This window comes from Sapajus apella, unplaced genomic scaffold (assembly GCF_009761245.1).
Source record: "Sapajus apella isolate SASKATOON/1434 unplaced genomic scaffold, GSC_monkey_1.0 scaffold84, whole genome shotgun sequence".
In the NCBI taxonomy this organism is placed as follows: Eukaryota; Metazoa; Chordata; class Mammalia; order Primates; family Cebidae; genus Sapajus; species Sapajus apella.
Window position 1 is genome coordinate 6,722,918 of NW_022437024.1, and position 20,578 is coordinate 6,743,495.

At 34.8% G+C, this 20,578-nt stretch overlaps 1 protein-coding gene across 1 annotated transcript in view; it reads left to right on the forward strand.

Moving 5' to 3' along the window:
- The window catches only part of PIK3C2G (phosphatidylinositol-4-phosphate 3-kinase catalytic subunit type 2 gamma), a 397,969-nt gene that overhangs the window by 297,052 nt on the left and 80,339 nt on the right, over window positions 1-20,578 (forward strand). Inside the window, exons 26-28 of the mRNA XM_032253772.1 lie at window positions 2,616-2,725; window positions 17,450-17,639; window positions 18,113-18,234. Of these exons, the coding sequence (XP_032109663.1) occupies window positions 2,616-2,725; window positions 17,450-17,639; window positions 18,113-18,234 (422 nt within the window). The remainder of the gene's footprint in view (window positions 1-2,615; window positions 2,726-17,449; window positions 17,640-18,112; window positions 18,235-20,578) is intronic.

The window sequence follows — 20,578 nt, forward strand, 5'->3', positions numbered from 1 at the left end:
TCTAGCTATTTACAAAGCACCATGCTGGGCAGTGTATACAATTCAACATTAAATACAAACCCAGTTCCTGTTCTGAAAGAACTTAAGATCTAACATGACAAACATACATAAGAACAAAACACAATAAAAGCCAGGAAGCAGTATGTACTGTGAAAGAAGTAGAACCAAGATACGATTGTACAAAGAAAGCAGTCATTAAATCTCATCAAGAGGATCAGTGATGATTCAAGGAGGCAGATGTATTTAAGCTGAGCCTTGAAAAAGAATTTCAGTAGACAAAGAAAGAGAGAAAAAGCAACTCTGGCTGAGAGAAAAATGTATGTGTGGAGGTTTAATAAGCATGGGCATGACTTGTAGGAAATGAAGGTTAATCAAGTGTCCCCAGTCTGTGGTATAGATGGAAATCTCTGTAGAAGATGAGGTTGGAATGATAGGTTATAGTGTGATTATAAAAGAACAAAATGAGGATTTTAGACTTTAGTACCTAGACCTTTGAGAATTAGAAGTTTGTATGCTTATAATGAGGAAGTACCATTATCTAGCTTGGATCTTAGGCAGATAACAGAAGTTATGTAATTAAAGAGAAAGGATTGGAGAACAAGAAAAAAGTTATTCCAGACATCTAGGCAAATGAAGATGAAGGGCTGAATTACAGCAATGATAATATCAATGAAAACAGAGAGTGAATATAAGAGACTGCTGAGGAGTGATTTTAATAGAATTAAGTGATTGATCATAGGAACCAGGAAAAAGAGAGAATCAAAGAAGATAAGAGTTTCTTGTTAGTTGAGCAGTGGTGGCAGCGTTAAATGAAACAGAAAAAAGAAGGAAAAGCTTATGTGAGAAGAGACTCTGCTCTAATTTAGATATCATGAGTTTAAGATGCTAATAGATCATCCAGGAGGAGAGACAGTTGACAACTCTCCAGGAGTCCCTCATCCATCTACTTGGCTTCAATGATCATTTATATGCTAATGACGGCCAAATCTGTATTATAGCGTGTGCTCTGGGCCCCGCGCAGCCCTCTCAATATGTCCAATCTATCTCCCAGTTTTCTCAATTTCTACTTTCTACATTTATTTAAAATCCAATGACTGATCTTCATTCCTAACCAGTCTCCTAATCTAGCCTCTTATTGGGCCTCATTTTAGTACATTTTCCATATGTAACCACAATGAGCTTTCAAAAAACAAATCTCTTACTCTCATGTTAAAACACTTAAAGAGCTTTCTCTCTCTCTGTTTTTTTTTTTTTGTTGTTGTTGTTTTTTTTTTGTACTTTAGGGTAGAGTACAAAATCCTTAATGTTGCCAGAATGTCTTATCGTACTTGCCTTTTCTTTTTTTTTTTTTTTTAAAAAAAAAGCTTTCCCTCCCCCTCCCCTACTTGCCTTTTCATCCCCATCTCTTGCTGCTCACCCACATAATACTGAGTTCCAGAAGGCCAGTCTGGATTTCCTTCTGCAGCCACATTAAGACATCTTGCTTTCCTTTGTACATGTCGCTTTCCTATATATGCTGCTTCCTCAGCCTGGGTGGGGATGGTGGAAAACAAGAATAGTTTTTAAACCATTCTTTTTCTCATTTGAACTTTATCAAGTTAATCACAATTTCACCCATCTTCCAAACCTATATCCTCATTTTACCCTTTGTCTTAAAGATATTATTCTTAACTTCTTATTATAAGAGGGCCTTTATTCCAGAGCAGTAAATAATTTATCATATTAATCATAGAGGTATTGATAACAGTGTTCTTTTTTTACAAAGTTCAAATTTAGTTTAGAAAGTTCTATTATTTTCTCAAAAAAATTGTCTACAAATAATAGAACTTTCTATTATTTTCTCAAAAAAATTGTCTACAACTAGAGAGATCATAATTCCTTCAGTCTAAACTGTAATATAAACAAAAATATCTTCCTGAAAATTAGCAGAAAAATACCTTATACAATTTATCCTTAATTATTTATTGCCTTAGTAAATACATTCACCATTTATGTGGGAAATATTGTATTCTTATAGTGAGAGTCAGGGAGTCATAAAAGAAAACAGGATTAAGAACCAGAGAGGTGACTTTTATGTTCTATGTTTGCATATCATTTGACCTAGACATGTCACTTACAGTTTTCTGGAGATTAAGGTTTTCTTCTTTACAATGGGTATTATTTTATAATTTCTGTGTAATATTTTGTAATGCATAGAGCTCTTTCTCATTTTGGATCTATTTTAAAAATCAGAAAATGAAGACTCAAAGAGGTTAAGGAACTTTTTCAAAAATCACATAGATTTTAAATGGTGGGTCCACAAATTCTCACGTGGGGATAATATTATCATGCTTACTTTACTGGTTTATGATGAGAATAAAACTGAATTATTGATCTACAAGAATTTTGCCAATCACAGTGGTTCTTTTATTGTAGATGTTATTGTTGTTGTCTCTACTACTTAATAGGAGAGATTAAAAAGCATGAACTTATATGCATCCATGTGTATACACTGAAAGACATGCTGTGCAAACTTGGGTTTAGATGTCTCTGGATAGAATTAATCAAGTTAGCTTGATTTTATCTGCATTTATTCTGTCTTCTTTTTTGCTTTGTTTGTTCTTGATGTGCTTAAGATGCTGTATGCAGGACTGCCTGAGCTAAGTGGAATCCAAGACCTGAAATATGTATATAATAATCTTCGTCCGCAAGACACAGACCTGGAAGCAACAAGTCATTTTACCAAGTAAGATCAGCTATGAATGCGTGCGCATACGTGCATGAATGTACACAGACACACGTTCCACATTGGAGATGATTTCAGGTTGACCAGTCATCGGTATGAAGCTGTTGTTTCTAGAACAAGCTTGTGTTCCCTTTTCCAAAGAGCAGAAAGGAAGCAATGTGAATGTCTGGCAGAAGGCCCTAGTCGGAGTTTCTACAGCATACCATTACTTGCTAACCAGCCTCTTCATCTAACAGATTGCTCAGTAAGAGGTCATTGAAAAGAGCAAGAGCTGACGTAAATAAATTGGTTGTTCTACTTGAACTATGTCCAGAAAAACAATTTGGAAAAAGAGATTTATGATGAGATATGTACTCACTACTTTCATCTATAAGACAATACAAATATTGGGATATTTGGTCAAAGACCTGTGACTCTCTTCTACTTTTAATCTATATTTTTGTTAAATAAGCCTAGCAAAACAATAGGGTATATCAAGGTAAGAGTCTAGGCAGAATATGATGAATGTCAATTAGACCTCAAATCATGATCAAGAGGGCAGTGCATTTTATAAGATCCTTTTGAATTTTTCTTTTTAAATGGATATATAGTTCCTGGCAAATTTTATGTGCTCAATAAATGTTAGTAGTAATTATTTTCCTACAAACAGAGAAAAACTACATTCTTTCTTTCTTGTAACCTCTTAATTATGATCTTCAGTCTAACTCTTAATTGTTCTCACATTTTCCACTGGAAATTTATAAACAGAGATTATATTATTTTAAGTGAAATGTATGCTTTAAAGAAAATGATGATTATAATAAAACCTCTTCCAAGTTTTACTTTTTCCCTCCCCCTTCCAGAATATACAGCAAAAAATTGCTTCCCATTCCAATGGTGGCAGTGTGGCTTCACGGGGATGTCTTACACACTTAAGGGATTTCACTTGGCTGAGGGATTTCTGTTTCATGAACTTCAATGGGTAGGCTGCCCTTGTTGAAAAGAAGCAATGTGACAGAATCACAAAATAGTAAAGCTGGTTTATTATATTATATAATATTATATAAATATACAGTTTATTTATTCTGATAGTAGACATTCAAATGAGAAAACTGAGATCCAGATTATTGTCTTGCCCATGACTAGCAGAAGTAGCAAGAAACAGTGCTAGAACTAGGGCCCAGGTCTTCTGGTCCCTCTACTCTTGGGTTTTTCCATTATTCAATATTGGAAATTATATGATGTGGTTACGGAACTCCAAGAAGAACTGCTGCAAAAAAATAATAATAATAATAATAATAATTAAAAATAAATTAAAAACTACCTTCCTGCTATCTAGTTTGTTAGAGATTTCTTAGGGGAGTCCAGCAAGTTTGTCTTAGTCTTAAAAAATGCCCTTTAATAGTACAGTGACCTATGAAAGAAGCATTTGTTTACATCTACTCACAAATCACAAGTAATTGATGTTTGACTGTGGCCAATGACACTAACTTAAAGACTTGGGAAGGTATTTTAGATCCTTTACTTCAAGGATCAGGAACTCTATAGTAATCTCAACTAATGGGGATGGGTGTCTTGCATGAGAAAACGCAGGGAAAGCCTGAGAAAGAGCAGAAGGGCAGCTGTCACCGAGCCTGAAAGGTCCTTCAGAATTGAAGGCAGCTCTAGGTACCACATCAGCAGGAACTTACTCCTTTCCCTCTGGCTGTTTAATCCGAGTACAAAACTCCATCCCATGCAACTGGGTTTGCATAGTACCAAAAATAGCCCCCATCAGGGTATCCCTTTAGGAGAAGATCTGAGTGGTACTTTTTTCTTTAAAATGGCTGCAGCATGGCAGATACAATGGTTGACATGTCAGTGGGACTGGATAGGAAGGCAGAGAAGGAGCATGAAGAGAGCTAGGAAAGGTAGAGAACGCAAAGTTGGGCTGCAGGACGTGTTCGAGATATGTCACTGTTTGGGCAGAACAATTATAGTGCTGTAGCTTACTATTCGTTCCTCCTGAAAAAGGAAAAGCCATATATTTATTAGGATGAACAAAATTCTTTCGGGCCCTGGCCAAAAGAAAAATGTAAATAGGCTTTATTCATCTGCCAGAATTCCATCTCTTCCTATCCCTCTACTTCACGGGACACACTCAGATCTGTAAAGAGCATGATCTTGGATATGAGTGGCCTTGCCTATGGTGACTCATCTCCCCTTCCCATTCAAGAGGACATGAACTAATGTGGGAAGTAGATCTGAAGCCAGAACCTCATGGCAGTGAGCCGGACCCTGTGATCCTGCCTGCATACCTCTGCCAGGCCAGTCTTCCCACTTACCAATGTTATGTCCTGTTAATTAAACTTCTTTCTACTACTTTGGGATAAAGAACTTGTTCTCCATTGAAACCTTAAAAGGCATCAAATTATGTAACCTACGACACATTATTTCTTAGTTCGATAATTTTCCTTGGTGTGCCATCTCCTATCTCTTACTTCCTAAAACTTCATAATTTGATTGTCTTTGTCAAGATTTATCTAACTGCCTGCCCCCTCCCTCCATTATTTCACATGAATCCTTTTCTGGGTAGGCCATTCTTTCAATGTACATTCATTCCTGCTTTGTCTGCTTCACTCACATTGCTAGCCTCACTAGAAATGCTCCAGTGGAATCATAAAATTTCTGGACTACAGGAAGAGTCTGATCTAACTTTTAATCCCACCCATCCCTTGATATTCTGGACAGCTAGTACCTCATCCATGAAACCTTCTCTGATCATTCCAGTACTCACTAATCTTTTCTTCTATAATTCTCTAGAACATGCCATCTTTTGTGCTGTCCTTAATTTATTGCTGAATTACCTACCGTCTTGTATATCACTTTAATTAATATATTGATCAGTTACACCAATTTATTCCAAGTAAGCAGGGAAAGTGTCCCCACTTCTAAGAATATCTGAATGTGAAACAAGCCCTATTTAACAGAAAATACAATTTAAACATCAAATATCAAGTATATAAAAGGCATATAGTAATAACTACAACTTAATGCAGTGTTTCTTGTGTGTCAAGCCCTGTTCTAAGTGCTTTTCTTACAGTAGTGTATTTAATTGTCATAACAATCCTATGAGGTATTAATATCTTTATCTACATTTTTATACTAGTAATTGAGACCCCAGGGAAGTTAAATGATTTACCAGAAAGCATTCTCTATGCTCAAAATCACTCTTCCATATGTGGCCTCTCAGGAATGTGCCACTTCATAATTCAGACCATAGTCTTCTCAAGGTTTTTCAGAGCCTGCATTGGCTGAAGTTTGACAAAGATATATTCTTCACCCTTTGTCAGGCACTAATCCTCTTATCCGGGATACCTCAAGCATCAGCAGAGAGAAGAAGTTCCTTCCTGAAACTATTATCTCTATGCCACTACCAGGAGTCCCCTGGGTGTTTGGTTCCAGATCTGCTTTGCAGCCTTGGGAGATCCCTGAAGGGTAACTTGGCTGCTGACTCCCTGGAAGTCACCTTCCTTCCTTTTCCTTTTGCAGCCCATTCCACAATGCCTTGCACCTCTCCCTACTTTTATTTTTTCTTGTCAGAGAAATATCCCATGAGGCTCACTATCCCCTAACTTCCAGGAGCCCATCTTAGTCATATTTTCTTAAAGTCTCAATTACATACGTTTAGTTTTACATATGATTTAATGTGCAAATAGCCTATCTGTTCAATTTCTCTCTGTTTCTTGCTCAATATACATATATCAAGCACTGAGGATCTTTTTCTATCACACATCCCATTTAGCTATTAACAATCTCTTACAGAGGGGCCAGCAGCCTCCATTGATTGTAACTGTAACTATCTACCATTCAGAAATGTTTCCTAAGATCTATCATTTATATATTATAAATTTCTGAAACAATTTAAGTATTACGTCTTTTGGAAATCCTTAAACAATGAATACAGTGAATTTGTGAAAAGTAGCCTGGAATAATTAAAAACGATTTTAATGCAATTCCAAATAACATGATACTCAGGATTCAAATAACTTAAAAATTATGTAGACTTGTTTACTTTGTGTAAATAATATCATTGTCTTGTGCTATGTTCTCTGACATCACATGGATTTTAAAACGTAAGGAGATTAAGTGCAGACCGCATTGCAAGTAATTCACCAAAAAAAAAAAAGGAAGTTTTGTGATGGATCCATCATCAGTGTCTTGGTGCTTCAGTGAGTGGCATTAATTCATAGATAGATAGATGAATAGATAAAAGTATGTTATACACATATCATATGAGTCTTTCCATATTTAAGCTCCTTGTTCTTTTTATTTCTTTGTTCTGATAGGCTAAAAGTGTTTTATGCTACTGTTTATTGTGATACAACTACTGTGTTACAGACAAAAGTAAGACAAGAAAATTCTCTCTCCCTTCTCTACCCGGCTCACAGATTGGGATCACAAGCAAAGACTAAGCCATCTGAGACATAACATCCATAGCTACTTTAAGCGCCCTGGTCCTAACTACAATATTAGCACTAAGAGGCTGCCCCTCTTGATCATATTTGAGACTTGAAAGCAATAAACAGCTTTTTCCTGCCTCTCAAATGATGTACTCTATTTATGAACAACCCAAGATTTTACCTTACTCCTAGACATATCCATTCTAGGTCAAGAGCTGATACCAACAGTTTCAGAGGATGCTACACACTGTGTGGCATTGAAAATTCTTTATAATTAATGGTATTTAAAGGGAAAATGGAAAGTCAAATTGGTTTGCTGGCCACAAAAGCTTTTTACATCATCATCAAGTACTCTCTGTTTCCTTCACTCTCTTCCACTCCCCTTACAGCTGAGTGCTATTGAACAGAATCAAGAAAGTATCATGACTCAGTCCCTGCAAATTGATACTCTCATGTAATATCTCTGCAGAGCCTACTGCTAGGCAACAAAGGCAGCCATCCATTAAAATGCTGTCCAAAGGGGTTATTTCAGAAATTTCAATCGCTCTCAAGCCTTGGGTTAGCTGTCCTTATAAAGAGCTAACCTATTTCACAGACCAGACTGGGACCATTAAGCATAAACTTCCCTGCCTACCTCCCCTCCCACATACAGATAGTGCTTTTCATTCCATCCATTTTCTCCTCCAAGAGCGTGAGAGGACATTTTTCATGTATGCTCAGATATTCCACTTGGCCTGCCCTATAAATTCTCATTTAGTAAGTATATGATCAGCTTTTCAGCTAAAGCTGAAGCCAGTGTGAAGCAAAACAAAACCCCACATCAAAAATACAAAAACCAAACCAAAACAGAAAGACAAACTGTTTGCATTAATTAGCTATTTTGACAGCAAAAGAATTCTGTCTGGTAGCCTGAGATCAAAGGCTATACATGTAGTCAAACTGTAAGCTAACAAATCCCAGAAACCAGTAGGGCCTGGCTAGTTCCTAGTGGAAACACACAGGCCTTCTACTCTGTTTACCTCTGTTTAGCATATTCTACTTTTCCCTGCCCATTGCCTGATTGTCCCAGTGTAAATTTCAGAGAGACGCAAACCCTTTGACTTAACTAGCTGTCTTTTTCCTTATTGGATGAGTTCCTTCATGCGAAGCCACATTGGATTCCGTTGCCCACCCTTATTCCTATCATAGGCACTCCTTCACAGAAAAATAGCCTAGAGTTTCTTCTGTGAACTTTGAGCTTTGAGAGAAGTCTGAGGAGGGGCCATTAGGCAGACCAGGCACAGTGACAGTCCAACAAGTACAACGCTGAAGCTGTTGGAAATGTGGATGGCATCCAGAGAGTGCACCTGGCCTCCACATCATAGACACAGGAGACAGAGTGCCTGCACCACTGAGGGTGTGCAGACTCAATTCCAAAAATTCTTTGTTCCCCTCAGTCCTCATTTATTTCTCATGGCTAGGGTGTGAGACAAGACTCTTTATGCTCAAATGTCTCAAAACATAGTTCAATGATCTTACAGCTGTTTCTCTTAATAATTAAGAAACAGCACATGGGACAGAGATGCAAATCCTTGGGTTCTTTTATCATTAAATTTTCTTAATTTTTTTTACTACTTTGCAAATTGTGGTTTTAATTCTACAAATAAGAGCCAATTTTTTCCATTGTCTTAGCTTAACAATTGATACCTACAGAAATAAACACTACCAAGGGGAGATGGGGACATAGAACCAAGAGAAAATAACAATCAAGAAGTCCAGCTTTTCCTAAATAAGAAAGCAAATTCAAAGAGAAATGTAAATTAAAACAAGTAGAATTTCTCCTTTCATTGTGAAAGTTTCCCATTATTTTTAATTATAATAAGAAACCTGAACTAAATTAACTTTATAAACTATTTTTAACTGCAGATTTAACCACTTATAACACCTGTACTTCCTCAGTTGCATGGCCCAGTCACACTCATTATGATGTTTGTTAGCGTGGTTGCTGGTCTAAATTTCTGCAGTAGGTGAAATGCTGTTTTTGAATTATATAAATTAAACTGATAATTTACCTAAATTGCCTAAATTCCAAGTCAAGATACACCTTAGCTATTAAGCTTTGAAAAAAGATATCTTAAACTCTTCAGGAGACTATCAGTCTAAAGGTTAAAAGCATTTGAAAAGTTTAATGTACCCACCAAGAGTACCAAAAATCATTAGTGAAACAAGATGAATAGTCCAGATGGCACTGTTTCCCAACAGCTGTTTTATGCACAACAGCGCTGTGTATCTGTTAACCCCCATTGGTACTTCTGACCCTATGCATTGCATACAATTACTATATACCAGTGATTTAACAAGCAACTAGGCTACAATCATTTTCTATGTTAAAATATATTTTTCACATTTTAAAGATTTTTATAAACTTAATTATAGCACCATTTATCACTACTGATTTTTCCTTACTGTTGCATGTTAAGATTTATTTTTTTGCTTTGCATACAACTTCATTTTAATATCATTAATAAAATAAGATGGCTTTGGGAGTGGGAATTGAAAACTAGAATATTATTTCACTGGCATATCACTTTATACATAGTAAGATTAGCCCATCAACCCTTCCTGGTTCCTTGATTCCATTCATTCAGATTTGGTCAATTGTATAAGGCATCTATCTAAAAAGGTAAAAGAATGATCAACTCCCAGTCAAGTGCACAGAGCCTGAAATTCTTGTTAGTATGCAGTTTGGTGCCTGTGATGACATTTACGTAGACTAGCTGAACTTGTAGCATGAATTCTGAAGACTTGAAACTTCTACTTGGGAAACAACAAAGACCTTTAAGTTTGTTAAAGTCTTTACACCAATATCTAAACTGTAAAGCTAGAGAAAGGGGATGGGGGCAAGAAAGAAAATGAGAAAATAAACTCTAGAGCTGCTGCTTGTTCTAATCCTTACCTAATATCTCTCTTGTAGGAGTTCAAGAGAGTACCACAAGTCAGTTTTCTTTGAACAACAAATTTGTACATTCATTTTTCCTTGTGTCCCTCTTTGTAGAGTTTGATACATCTTAAACTCATATGCATTTATTTCTTTACTTATTGGTAGTACATTTTCTGAAATAATATTTGCATAATACTATTTAATTTCCAAAGACTTTTCCTAGTTTCTCATTTGATCCTAACTACGATTCTGGAAAATAGCATGGTTTAGTAATCAATTATGTTTTATGGATACAACAATTGAGTCTCCTGAAGTCATTCAACAATGACTTTCTTGAGATCATTGGCATTAGTCATCAACTACATTTTATAGATGCAACAGTTGTATCTCCTGAAATTGTTCAACAGTGACTTTCTTGAGATCATGGGTAGACCTAGTAATACAGATTAGAACGAAGTTTATTCCTATGAGTGCTCTTCCCAGGACACAACTGTGCCAAATCATATGGAAAAAAGTCCTGCATAGTGAACTTTTTTTTTATTTTTGAGACGGAGTCTCGCTCTATTGCCATTTTAGAATGCAGTGGCATGATCTCTTGGCTCACTGTAACCTCTGCCTCCAGGGTTCAAGCACTTCTCCTGCCTCAGCCTCCAGAGTAGTTGGGATTACAGAAGCTGGGATTTCAGTCACATGCCACCATGCCCAGCAAATTTTTGGATTTTTAGTAGAGACTGGGTTTCACCATGTTGGCCAGGATGGTCTCCATCTCTTGACCTTGTGATCCACCCATCTCAGCCTCCCAAAGTGCTGGGATTACAGGCGTCAGCCACTTTGCCTGGTCTGCATATGGAGCTCTTAATGTCCTGATTATGTCAGATAAATGTAAATGTTCTTTAACTTTAGTGTCTTCAGATTAAAGACCATTGTAAGAAAAAACATCTACATGCCTGTAGCTATGTTTCTCAAATTGGCATACCATGCTATCAAAGCCCCAAGAATTAATATGATAGATTCTGTTTTAGTATCTTATTTTGTTTAAAGGATTAGAACATAAACTTTAAATTTTGGAGTCACATGTCTTACATACACATTACATACATGTGGTACCAAAATCATCATGTGCTCATTTTTCCATGTGTGCAATTTAAAATTTTTAATCATAGAAGTGCATAGAAATGAAGTGTTTTATTATGTACCCAGAATACATTAGCAATGATTGTCACTGAACTCATTTAGGAATAATAAATTTTTTGCTCAAAAAATATATGTTTGAACTTAGTGCATTATAAGTTTATAGCAAAATAGGAATTATCTGATAGCATACTTCATAAGCTTAAGTAAGAGAAAGCACTGGTCATATTTTTCCAAGATTACAAATTCAGTGCAGAACTACTATTTTTTTTACATGAGGGTTATTTCTATGTAAATATTAAAGGATCATTGTCTTAGTACCTTTGTTTCACCTGATAATTCCACAAGTTATTGGCTTTTTTTCTCTGAATGACAAAATTGAATTATTTTTCACTTTTTAAAATCCACAGTGAGAACAAAGACTTAGGAATCAGATAAGCATGAGTAGAATTCTTCAGTTACTACTTCTTAGGCTATGTCACCTTTTGGTATGCATTTAACTTCTCCTGGTCATTTTCTTATCTATTGCTGAAATAATTTGGCTTCTCTTCTCTAAGAATAAAAAGATTAACGTGAAGCATTTGGTATAGTACCTGCCAAGGGATATATACTTCCTGAGGGCAGAAATCTGGTTTCTCTTGTTCACCTCTAAGTCCCAGCACATAGAACAGTGCCTAGCAAGGGAGGGTTAAAAGTGTTTATCAAGACTGTTTGGAGGCTTCCCTTAGGAAACTTAAGAGCTAAAATCCTCCCAGCTGCTGCTTTATTCCTGTAATATAAGGATAATCCAAAGCATAATCCTGCTAATGCTGCCACTAAATAAAATAAATCAGGCAGCTATTACTTGGATAACTCAGATCCTCACAGAGGCCTGAAATTTACTGCACTCAGGGCCCCAGTCCCAAGTCCAGTCATAGTTAACAGCACTGTTTTGTCTGACCCATTAAGTCTGACATCTGAGAGATAGGAGATGGATTTGAAAGTCTGCTCCCAAACCATGGGCTTGCCATAAAGTCTCATCCTTCATCTTCAGGCTTCTTATATCCTAACTGTTGAGCAATGTAAGAATAAGGTATGGGCATAGTTGAGATTTTGTGAGGGTGAGTTTGTCAAAACTTAACATTTATGATTCATAAAACTTAAAACTGATATCTTCATGAGAAGTGAGTACACACGATGACCCTAAAGCTTTCCACGCCTGTACATAAAATGTGTTCAGTAAATATTTGTTGGATCAATGTTTGATGAATTAATGGTAGGGTCTCCATAAATCATGATTAGTATTATACTCCTACTATTATTATTATCCTCATGTCTTTAAAGTGCTGATGAAGAAATAAATTGATGTTTTGTACTGCACTGTGTACTCATAAATTCATAAGTGCAAACAACATCTTTAGAAATGGTGAACGCTGTGGAGATGAATAATGGGATCAGAGTCATATTTTAACTTCCTTTGCAAATTTTGGCCTGAATTGATGTATGATAGTGACATAATTTGGAGTTTTTTCAAAAAAGTTTAAGACCAGAAAAAGATAAATGGCCTTGAATTTTTATGAAATTCAAGGGAAAATTATTTAACATAATTGAAGCACATTTTTACCATTGAGGACATGGCAGATTAGTTGTAAAGGAGGTATTGCATGATCACTTTGATAGATGCCAACCCAGAAAAGTCATACTGGATTACATTCAACATCCATTCCTCCTGGAAAATTTTAGTACACTCAGAATAGATGCAAGCTTAGATAAGCATCATATTTTCAAAAGTGAAAAATTATAAGCATTCTCATTAATGGTGGGGAAAAGATAGTATCTTCTATATTGATAATAAAGCTCTATAATTAAGCTTTGTTATGTAGTTATTTTTTCAATTGAATAATACAATAATAAATATGATCCCAGAGAATTAACATACACACACACAAATCAAAATAACAAGAATTCAGTTAAATAAGTGGTTACAAAGTAAACATTTAAGACTCAGTCTTTAAAATTTAAAAAGAAAATATATGATCACCTAAACAGATACAGAAAAATGTAGTTAATAAAATGTAGAACTACTCATTTAGAAAAGAATAAAAAAGAATGTCATTAACATACAGCTAAAAACCTACAGAAAACATTATCCTTAGTGGTAAACATTGATTTAATGCTATGTTCTGAATTAGAAAGATTGTTCATTCAACAAATATTTTGGATCACTTACTATGTACCAGTTACTATTAATTTTTCCCTGTAAAATATTAAGTTAAAAAAATTGCAACATTTCATACAATTCTGATTCTTCTCTAACTCTCATCTCATACAAAGTCAAAATTCTTATGCAATTGTCCTTTTAGGTCTTTGATTCCCTTCTGTCTCTACTCACTTTGTGTCAGCCACACTGCCATTCTTTTGCTGCTCATTAAACACTCTAGTCTGAGCTGTACCTCTGAACTTGTGGACTAGCTGTTGCTTCTGCCTAAAATGCATTTTATCAGAAATTCCCCTGGCCTACTTTCATGACAAGTTAAGGTCTTTGTCAAATCACTCAGCTCATCTTTTCAGTAAGATGAGCACTTATCAGTGGACATCCTATTTAAAATTGTAATACTATTACCTACCCCCATGATTCCTCTGCCTATTTTCTATTACTTTATAAAATTCCATATTTTTACTTGATTATTATCAGAATTTTACATTATGCAAACTCTAAAAGAGCAAAAAACTTCTGTCTCTTTTGTTCATTGCTAAATCCCATCACTAGAATAGTACCTGGCATGTAAGAGGAATAAGGATAATGTGTGTGTCTATGTGTTTACATGTCTGTGTGTTTGCACAAATATATAGAAAAAGTTCAAAAAAGAATGATGTTAAAATGCTTACAGTGGTTATTTCTGGGGAGGGCCACTGGTGTCCCATGGCGAAAAGAAAAAGGGAAACTTTTTACTTTATATTTTATATTTTCCATTTTACTTTATATTTTCCTGTGTTATGTGAATTATATATGCAAAAATGCCAAGTTTTTAAATGTCCCTAAATCTCTTACATAAAACAGGCAGATCAAATAGGATAGCAAAATCCAAAAGCTTGGACAACATTTATGACAAAACTAGGTAACAAGGTATACCCAAGAACCATACAATAAAAGCAGGTGGAGGCAAACCATTAAGTTACAAGATTTGTGTGGTACGAGCATTTGAATAGGAGGAAGCTAAACGAAACCACGGATACTCTGGCTGACCTCAGAGTAGTACTCCAAAAGAGCCAACAGATACTTGTAGGAAATTGAGCAGGCTAATTTGAGAAAAGCAGTTGAAACTGGAAGTACTTTTTGCACACTCGATTTCACAGGCAAGGGTGAGAGTGCGATAGCACAATCTTGGCTAACTGCAACCTCTGCCTCCGCAGTTCAAGTGATTCTCCTGCCTCAGCCTCCCAAGTAGCTGGGATTACAGTCATCCGCCACCACACCTCGCTAAATTTTTGTATTTTTAGTAAAATAGGGGGTTTTACCATGTTGTCCAGGCTGGTCTCAAACTCCTGACCTCAAGTGACCCACCCTCCTTGGCTTCCCAAAGTGCTGGGATTACAGGCATGAGCCACCTCGCCTGGCCAAAATCATGTGTTTTTAATCACTATGTGACAGCAACAGAAAAGGAAGCCCGAGACCCTAAAAAGTCCTCTACTCCTTCCTGAAAGTTAATTTTATATAAAAAAGAACAAGAAAAATGACCATGGGCTGGTCATGGTGCCTCACGCCTGTTATCCCAGCACTTTGGGAGGCCGAAGAGGGTGGATCACGAGGTCAGGAGTTCAAGACCAGCCTCATCAAGATGGTGAAACCCCATCTCTACTAAAAATGCAGAATTAGCCAGCCCTGGTGGGGGCACCTGTAATCCCAGCCACTCGGGAGGCTGAGGGAGAGAATTGCTTGAACCCAGGAGGTGGAGGTTGCAGTTTGCTGAAATGGCACCACTGCACTCCAGCCTGGGCGACAGAGAAAGACTCCATCTCAAAAAAAAAAAAAAAAAAAAAAAAAGAAAAGAAAAGAAAAACGACCATGATTGAATGTTATATAGAATCATAACAAGAAAAAGAGAAATAAGAAGCAAAATAATATCCTTACAAAAAAAGTGGGCCAGAAAGACATGCCCACCAAAAGGATAAACTGTATCCTTATATTTAAATAAGATAAAAGAAATTAAGAAAATGATAAATATATGAAGGTACGACATAGACCACAATTAGGAAACCTCAGAAGGGAAGTGATTGATCCCAAGTAAGTATTAGACATAAAACATGATTTTAAAAACAATAAGCTAGAAGAGACATGGGAATGAACAAACACAACACAACACACAGTGCCTCAAGAAAGAAGGTGAAAACAGAAAGAACTTTTAAAATAAAAAAGAAATAAAGAAAGGCAAAGAAGATCGAACATACACATAATAGTAGTCCCTGAAAAAAGAAAAACAAATAATATATAAAACTGTATCAAAACTAAATAATATATTCAATATTTTAACAAATACTAACACTATAAGAAAAAAAATTTTGAAAAGTGAAAGGAATTGAAATTACATATTGGAAGGGTACTTGCATTTTCAAAAATATTACCCAGAAAAACCAATATGGAAACACGTTTTAGAAAAACTGCTGAACTTTGTAGAAAGAGAAACTTCCTGTAAGCATCCAGGCAGGAAGACTAACTCACTTATATGGGAAATAATACTATGTCATCAGAGTTTTGAATAGTAATCTTTTATTCCAGAAGAAAATAGAACATCTTTTTGGCACTCAAAAAAGAAAACATGAGCCAATGATGTTATAGCCAGGCAAACTAACTTTCAAGTATAAAGGCCACAGACCAACTGTTGCCAGCTTACAAGAACTTAGAAACTTATTTCCTTGACCACTTCTTGAAGAATTTAGTGGAGAATGAGTTTCAGATAAAGTGACTGTAGAGACATGGGCATAAGAACTGGTAGAGAGTTTATAATTAAGGGAAGGTTGTAAGAGAAACCAAAAAATGTGTTTAGTGGACATACTATACAATATAGTTCAATTGTACTATACAATTATAGGTCAATAAAAAATGGAGGTGGGTTTAGACAGGCATACTGGCACATGCCTGTAATCCTAGCTACTCAGGAAGCTGAGGAGGGAGGATCCTTTGAGCCTAAGATTCAGAGCCTATCTCACCATTATACTCCAGCCTGAGCAACAGAGCAAGACCTTATCTCTGAAAACAAAAATGGAAATGGGGGCTAGGAGTCACAAATTAAAATTAGAATAAGCATACTGTTTGCTTTATGGTATTAACTGAGATTAAAAGAGTAAAATTGCAACTCAAATACTGGAGAAAAGGGAAAAACTATAAAAACAAGCTTTTAGCTAATTTCCATATTGTTCTCAATAGATATTGAATGAAAAATTTAAAAAGAGGTAAAGGAAAGTATAGAAGGATATTTATGCTATTAGAATGCAAACTTTCTTAAATACAAAAAAAAAAAAACTTTAAAAAGCAGAAACAACAAAAATAAAAACACCCAAAACAAAGGAAAACAAATCACAAACCACAAAAATAAAAACACCAAAAACAAAGGAAAACAAATGCAAAAAAAAAACTTTAAAAAGCAGAAACAACAAAAATAAAAACACCAAAAACAAAGGAAAACAAATCACAAAATATATTTTATATAAAATACTTGCCTGTTAAATATAGTACTTAAGTATGCTACTTTTTTAAAGATAAATATAAATATATATATAAATAAAATTTAAATTAAAAGTTAAACAATGAAAGTTGAGCCATAGTGTTAAAACTGTTTAAATATAAAGGAAGGGAAAGAATAGGTTAGAAAGTATGGGAATAGCTACTAGGCTTCTTTGAATGTATGTTACTTGGTAGATTTAACTTCTGGAATTTTGTAAATATTTTAAATAATTATAAGCTAGAATTAATTTTTTAAAAAATCTCCCCCAAATAAAGAACAAAATATTAAATCTTATTAAAATGTCATCATACAATATAGCAATTACAGTTTATATTTCATCACAAGACATTTTGCATATTTATTTGCTAACAACTCCAGATGTGAACTTGAAGTCTATACAAATAACACTTAATAGTTGGGCTCCAAATAAACCTACATGGTTCTTGGCTTTTTCCCCCTACAACTGACCAACACAGGGAAACAGATAGTAAATGAAATGAGTAGATGCAGAGGAATGTTACTCACTATCTTTTCTTTTATATTTCTCTAGGAAAATAAAGGAAAGTCTGGAGTGTTTCCCTGTTAAATTGAATAACTTGATCCACACACTTGCACAAATGTCAGCCATAAGCCCTGCCAAATCTACTTTGCAGACTTTTCCCCAGGAATCCTGTTTGCTGAGTACAACTAGGTCGATTCAAAGAGCAACAATTTTAGGGTTCAGCAAGAAATCCAGTAATGTAAGTTTAAAGTCTGTCATCTTGTCTTAAGTATCATTTGACTTCATCTCAGACATCCCTTCACTGTGCGACACAGCATTTCTTATAATTTCTTTTACTAAGCAAATGAAAAATTAGGTACAATTTAAGCAGGAGTGTCATTAAGAGGATGTTCCCAGGAAAAATCATAACAACAAGAGCTGTTAGTAGAGAACCATCGAAGAGAACAATTCCTGTCCTGTGGTAGAGTATAAATCGAGAACTAATTAAAATGTTCACAAGAACAGCAAAAATTAGCCAATTTGTTCCTAGCACATATGATTATGATAGTCTTAGATATTGTTTATAGGTAATTTTGCCTTTACAAAGTGCATCTCTTAGCTTTTATGATAATGTTTTGCAGAAAGTTTCTTCCTGTATTTGGTTTACATAAAATCAACTTTTAGAATGCATCACAGGCCATCTTTTGATTTCTGTCTATTTATTTTCTGCAGCTGTATCTGATCCAGGTGACACACAGCAACAATGAAACAAGCCTGACAGAAAAATCATTTGACCAGTTTTTAAAACTTCACAGCCAACTTCAGAAGCAGTTCGTATCACTGACTCTCCCAGAGTAAGGCAATGTCCTTTTACATTGTTTTGCCTTCAGTATTTGTCCTTGAGTAAAAAAGAAAAATTATGGTTATGGGATTTTCTATTTGTGGGCAACACAGTATTCTGACTCCAACGCCATTGAATCTATCCCAGCAGAGAGTGAATTGCTCTCAGAGTGAAGAATCTTTTGTCTCATAAAACAGAGCAAGGTTTGCAATTTTCTATTTACTTCCAGGCATTGATTTTGTAGACAGACAATTTCAAAAGCTACTTAGTTTTTCTTCGATTATTGATAAAATGGTCTTATTTGCCTGTTTTTAAATTTAATCCCCTTAGTTATTTTCTATAAAAATGCAATTGAAATTGAAATTGCAGAATAAATTTGGATAGGTTTAATATGTTTACTTTTTCAACAAATAACTGCAATAAAAAGTCTATATATATATTTTAGTTTCTATACCAAAATAAAGTAAATTTATTCATATCAATTGGTATAGTACTAACTCATTTTGTTGCCATTAATTTTTGACTTTTAAATTAACTTGCATTATCTAAATTTAATTTGTTATTCTGTTCACTTTGAAGCCATCTTGACAATCACTATTTTCGTTTATGTTATAATGGAAAAATATTAAACATAAGCAAACTAAAAATATCATAAAAATAACTGCTGTTCAAATAACTCTTCTAAAATTCATCACTTTAACCAGTCAAATTTTTGATTATAGACTTCAGTCTATTAAAAAAGGTATACCTTGATTTTTAAAATGTGAACTTTCCAGAAATTATAATATTGCATTTAGGTTAATCAAATATTGTTTTATCTACAGTGAGACTTTTGTTAAGTAAACGGTCCTTTTATGATGTAATTGTTCATACTTTACCTGGCATACTTTACACACGGGAATTTTTACTTGGCTTTCAAATTTAGTCACCTTCCAAAATATAAATATAAGGAAAGTTATCAGTCCACGGGGAGATATTGTATAATATTAAAAACTGAGTAGTTTACATTCACGAAAAAAAAAAACTGTACTGGCATATGTAAGAGGGATTTTTAAAATGCAGATGCTTTAAGCATCAGGAAGTCAAGAAATTAAGAGTATACTCAAGAGACTGAGAGGGAGGTAAATTTATTCTGGAAACTTTTAGAAGTACCATCAAGTTTTAGAATTATCAAAAAATCTGATAGAATAACTGAAAAAAAGAGACACAGGCAAAAAACTTCAACATTGGGCTGCAAATACCACATTCAACATCAATGTTTGCCATGATATCCTAGTAATTAATTATCGAGAAGAATAAGTGAATATTTACTTAATGGCTATCCTTTTTTGGTTTCAAAAATGTCTCTGTTCTTCACTGTACCTCTTCAATACATATCAGTATAGCTTGAAAAACTTTAAAATTTCAAATAATCTATCTCAATAGGCCTCTTTTCAGTTTTCAGCTTTTGTTAAGATTCTGCTTTGCTCATGTCTGCTGCCTGGGGATTCTTACATTGATTTTCAAACTGTGGAAGCAACCTGTGGAAGCAAGGAACATTTTGTCCTATGTGTCCTGAACACTGTTTGTATACTGACACTCTCAAAGGGGCCCAGGCTCACTGTGATGCACATAAATGAAGGATGAAGATTCCTTATGACTTCCAAATTTACTGAGAGAAGCCCTATAAGAGTTATGTAAATGTGATCTGGAAGTCGTGATCAGAAAGTCAGAGTCATGAAGAATGAAATTCTAACCAGTCCATTCCATCTAACAGTGGGCTTCAAATCAGATATTTGTGTTTCTGGGTAACTTCCAGGAGTACACAGATATTAAAATATTCCTTAAAATAAATAATTGTATTTAGAAAATTAATGTGCTTGGTGAGAGTTGACTTCTTCTCCCAACTATCTGAAATTTTATTTTGGTACACTGATCAGGCTATAGAAACTACTGAGGAACAGACAAAAGGGCAAATCAAAATACTGGGGTTTGTATTGAGAAAATGAATTACTCTAATAATCAAATATCAAATCGAATCTTTGTCAGATGTTTTCTAACCTTTGTTGTGAATGAAATTGAGGGAGGATGTGATGATACTGTCAGACAAAAGGTCATAAAAAGTAATTTCAATAACTAACTGCTATATTTGACATATGACTCAAAGAAGTTTCAAATGACAGTATTATAGAAGCATTCCTCAATTTTCATGTACTTATTCATACATAAGATGTTTTAGTACATATATCTATAAAAATATTAACAAAGTAGTAGAATTGATGTTGACTTCTGTTTCATTCTACCAAGGAAAATTCATACACAGACATATGAATTAATACTTAAAATCAGTCTAATCTCTCATTTACCAAATTCATTAC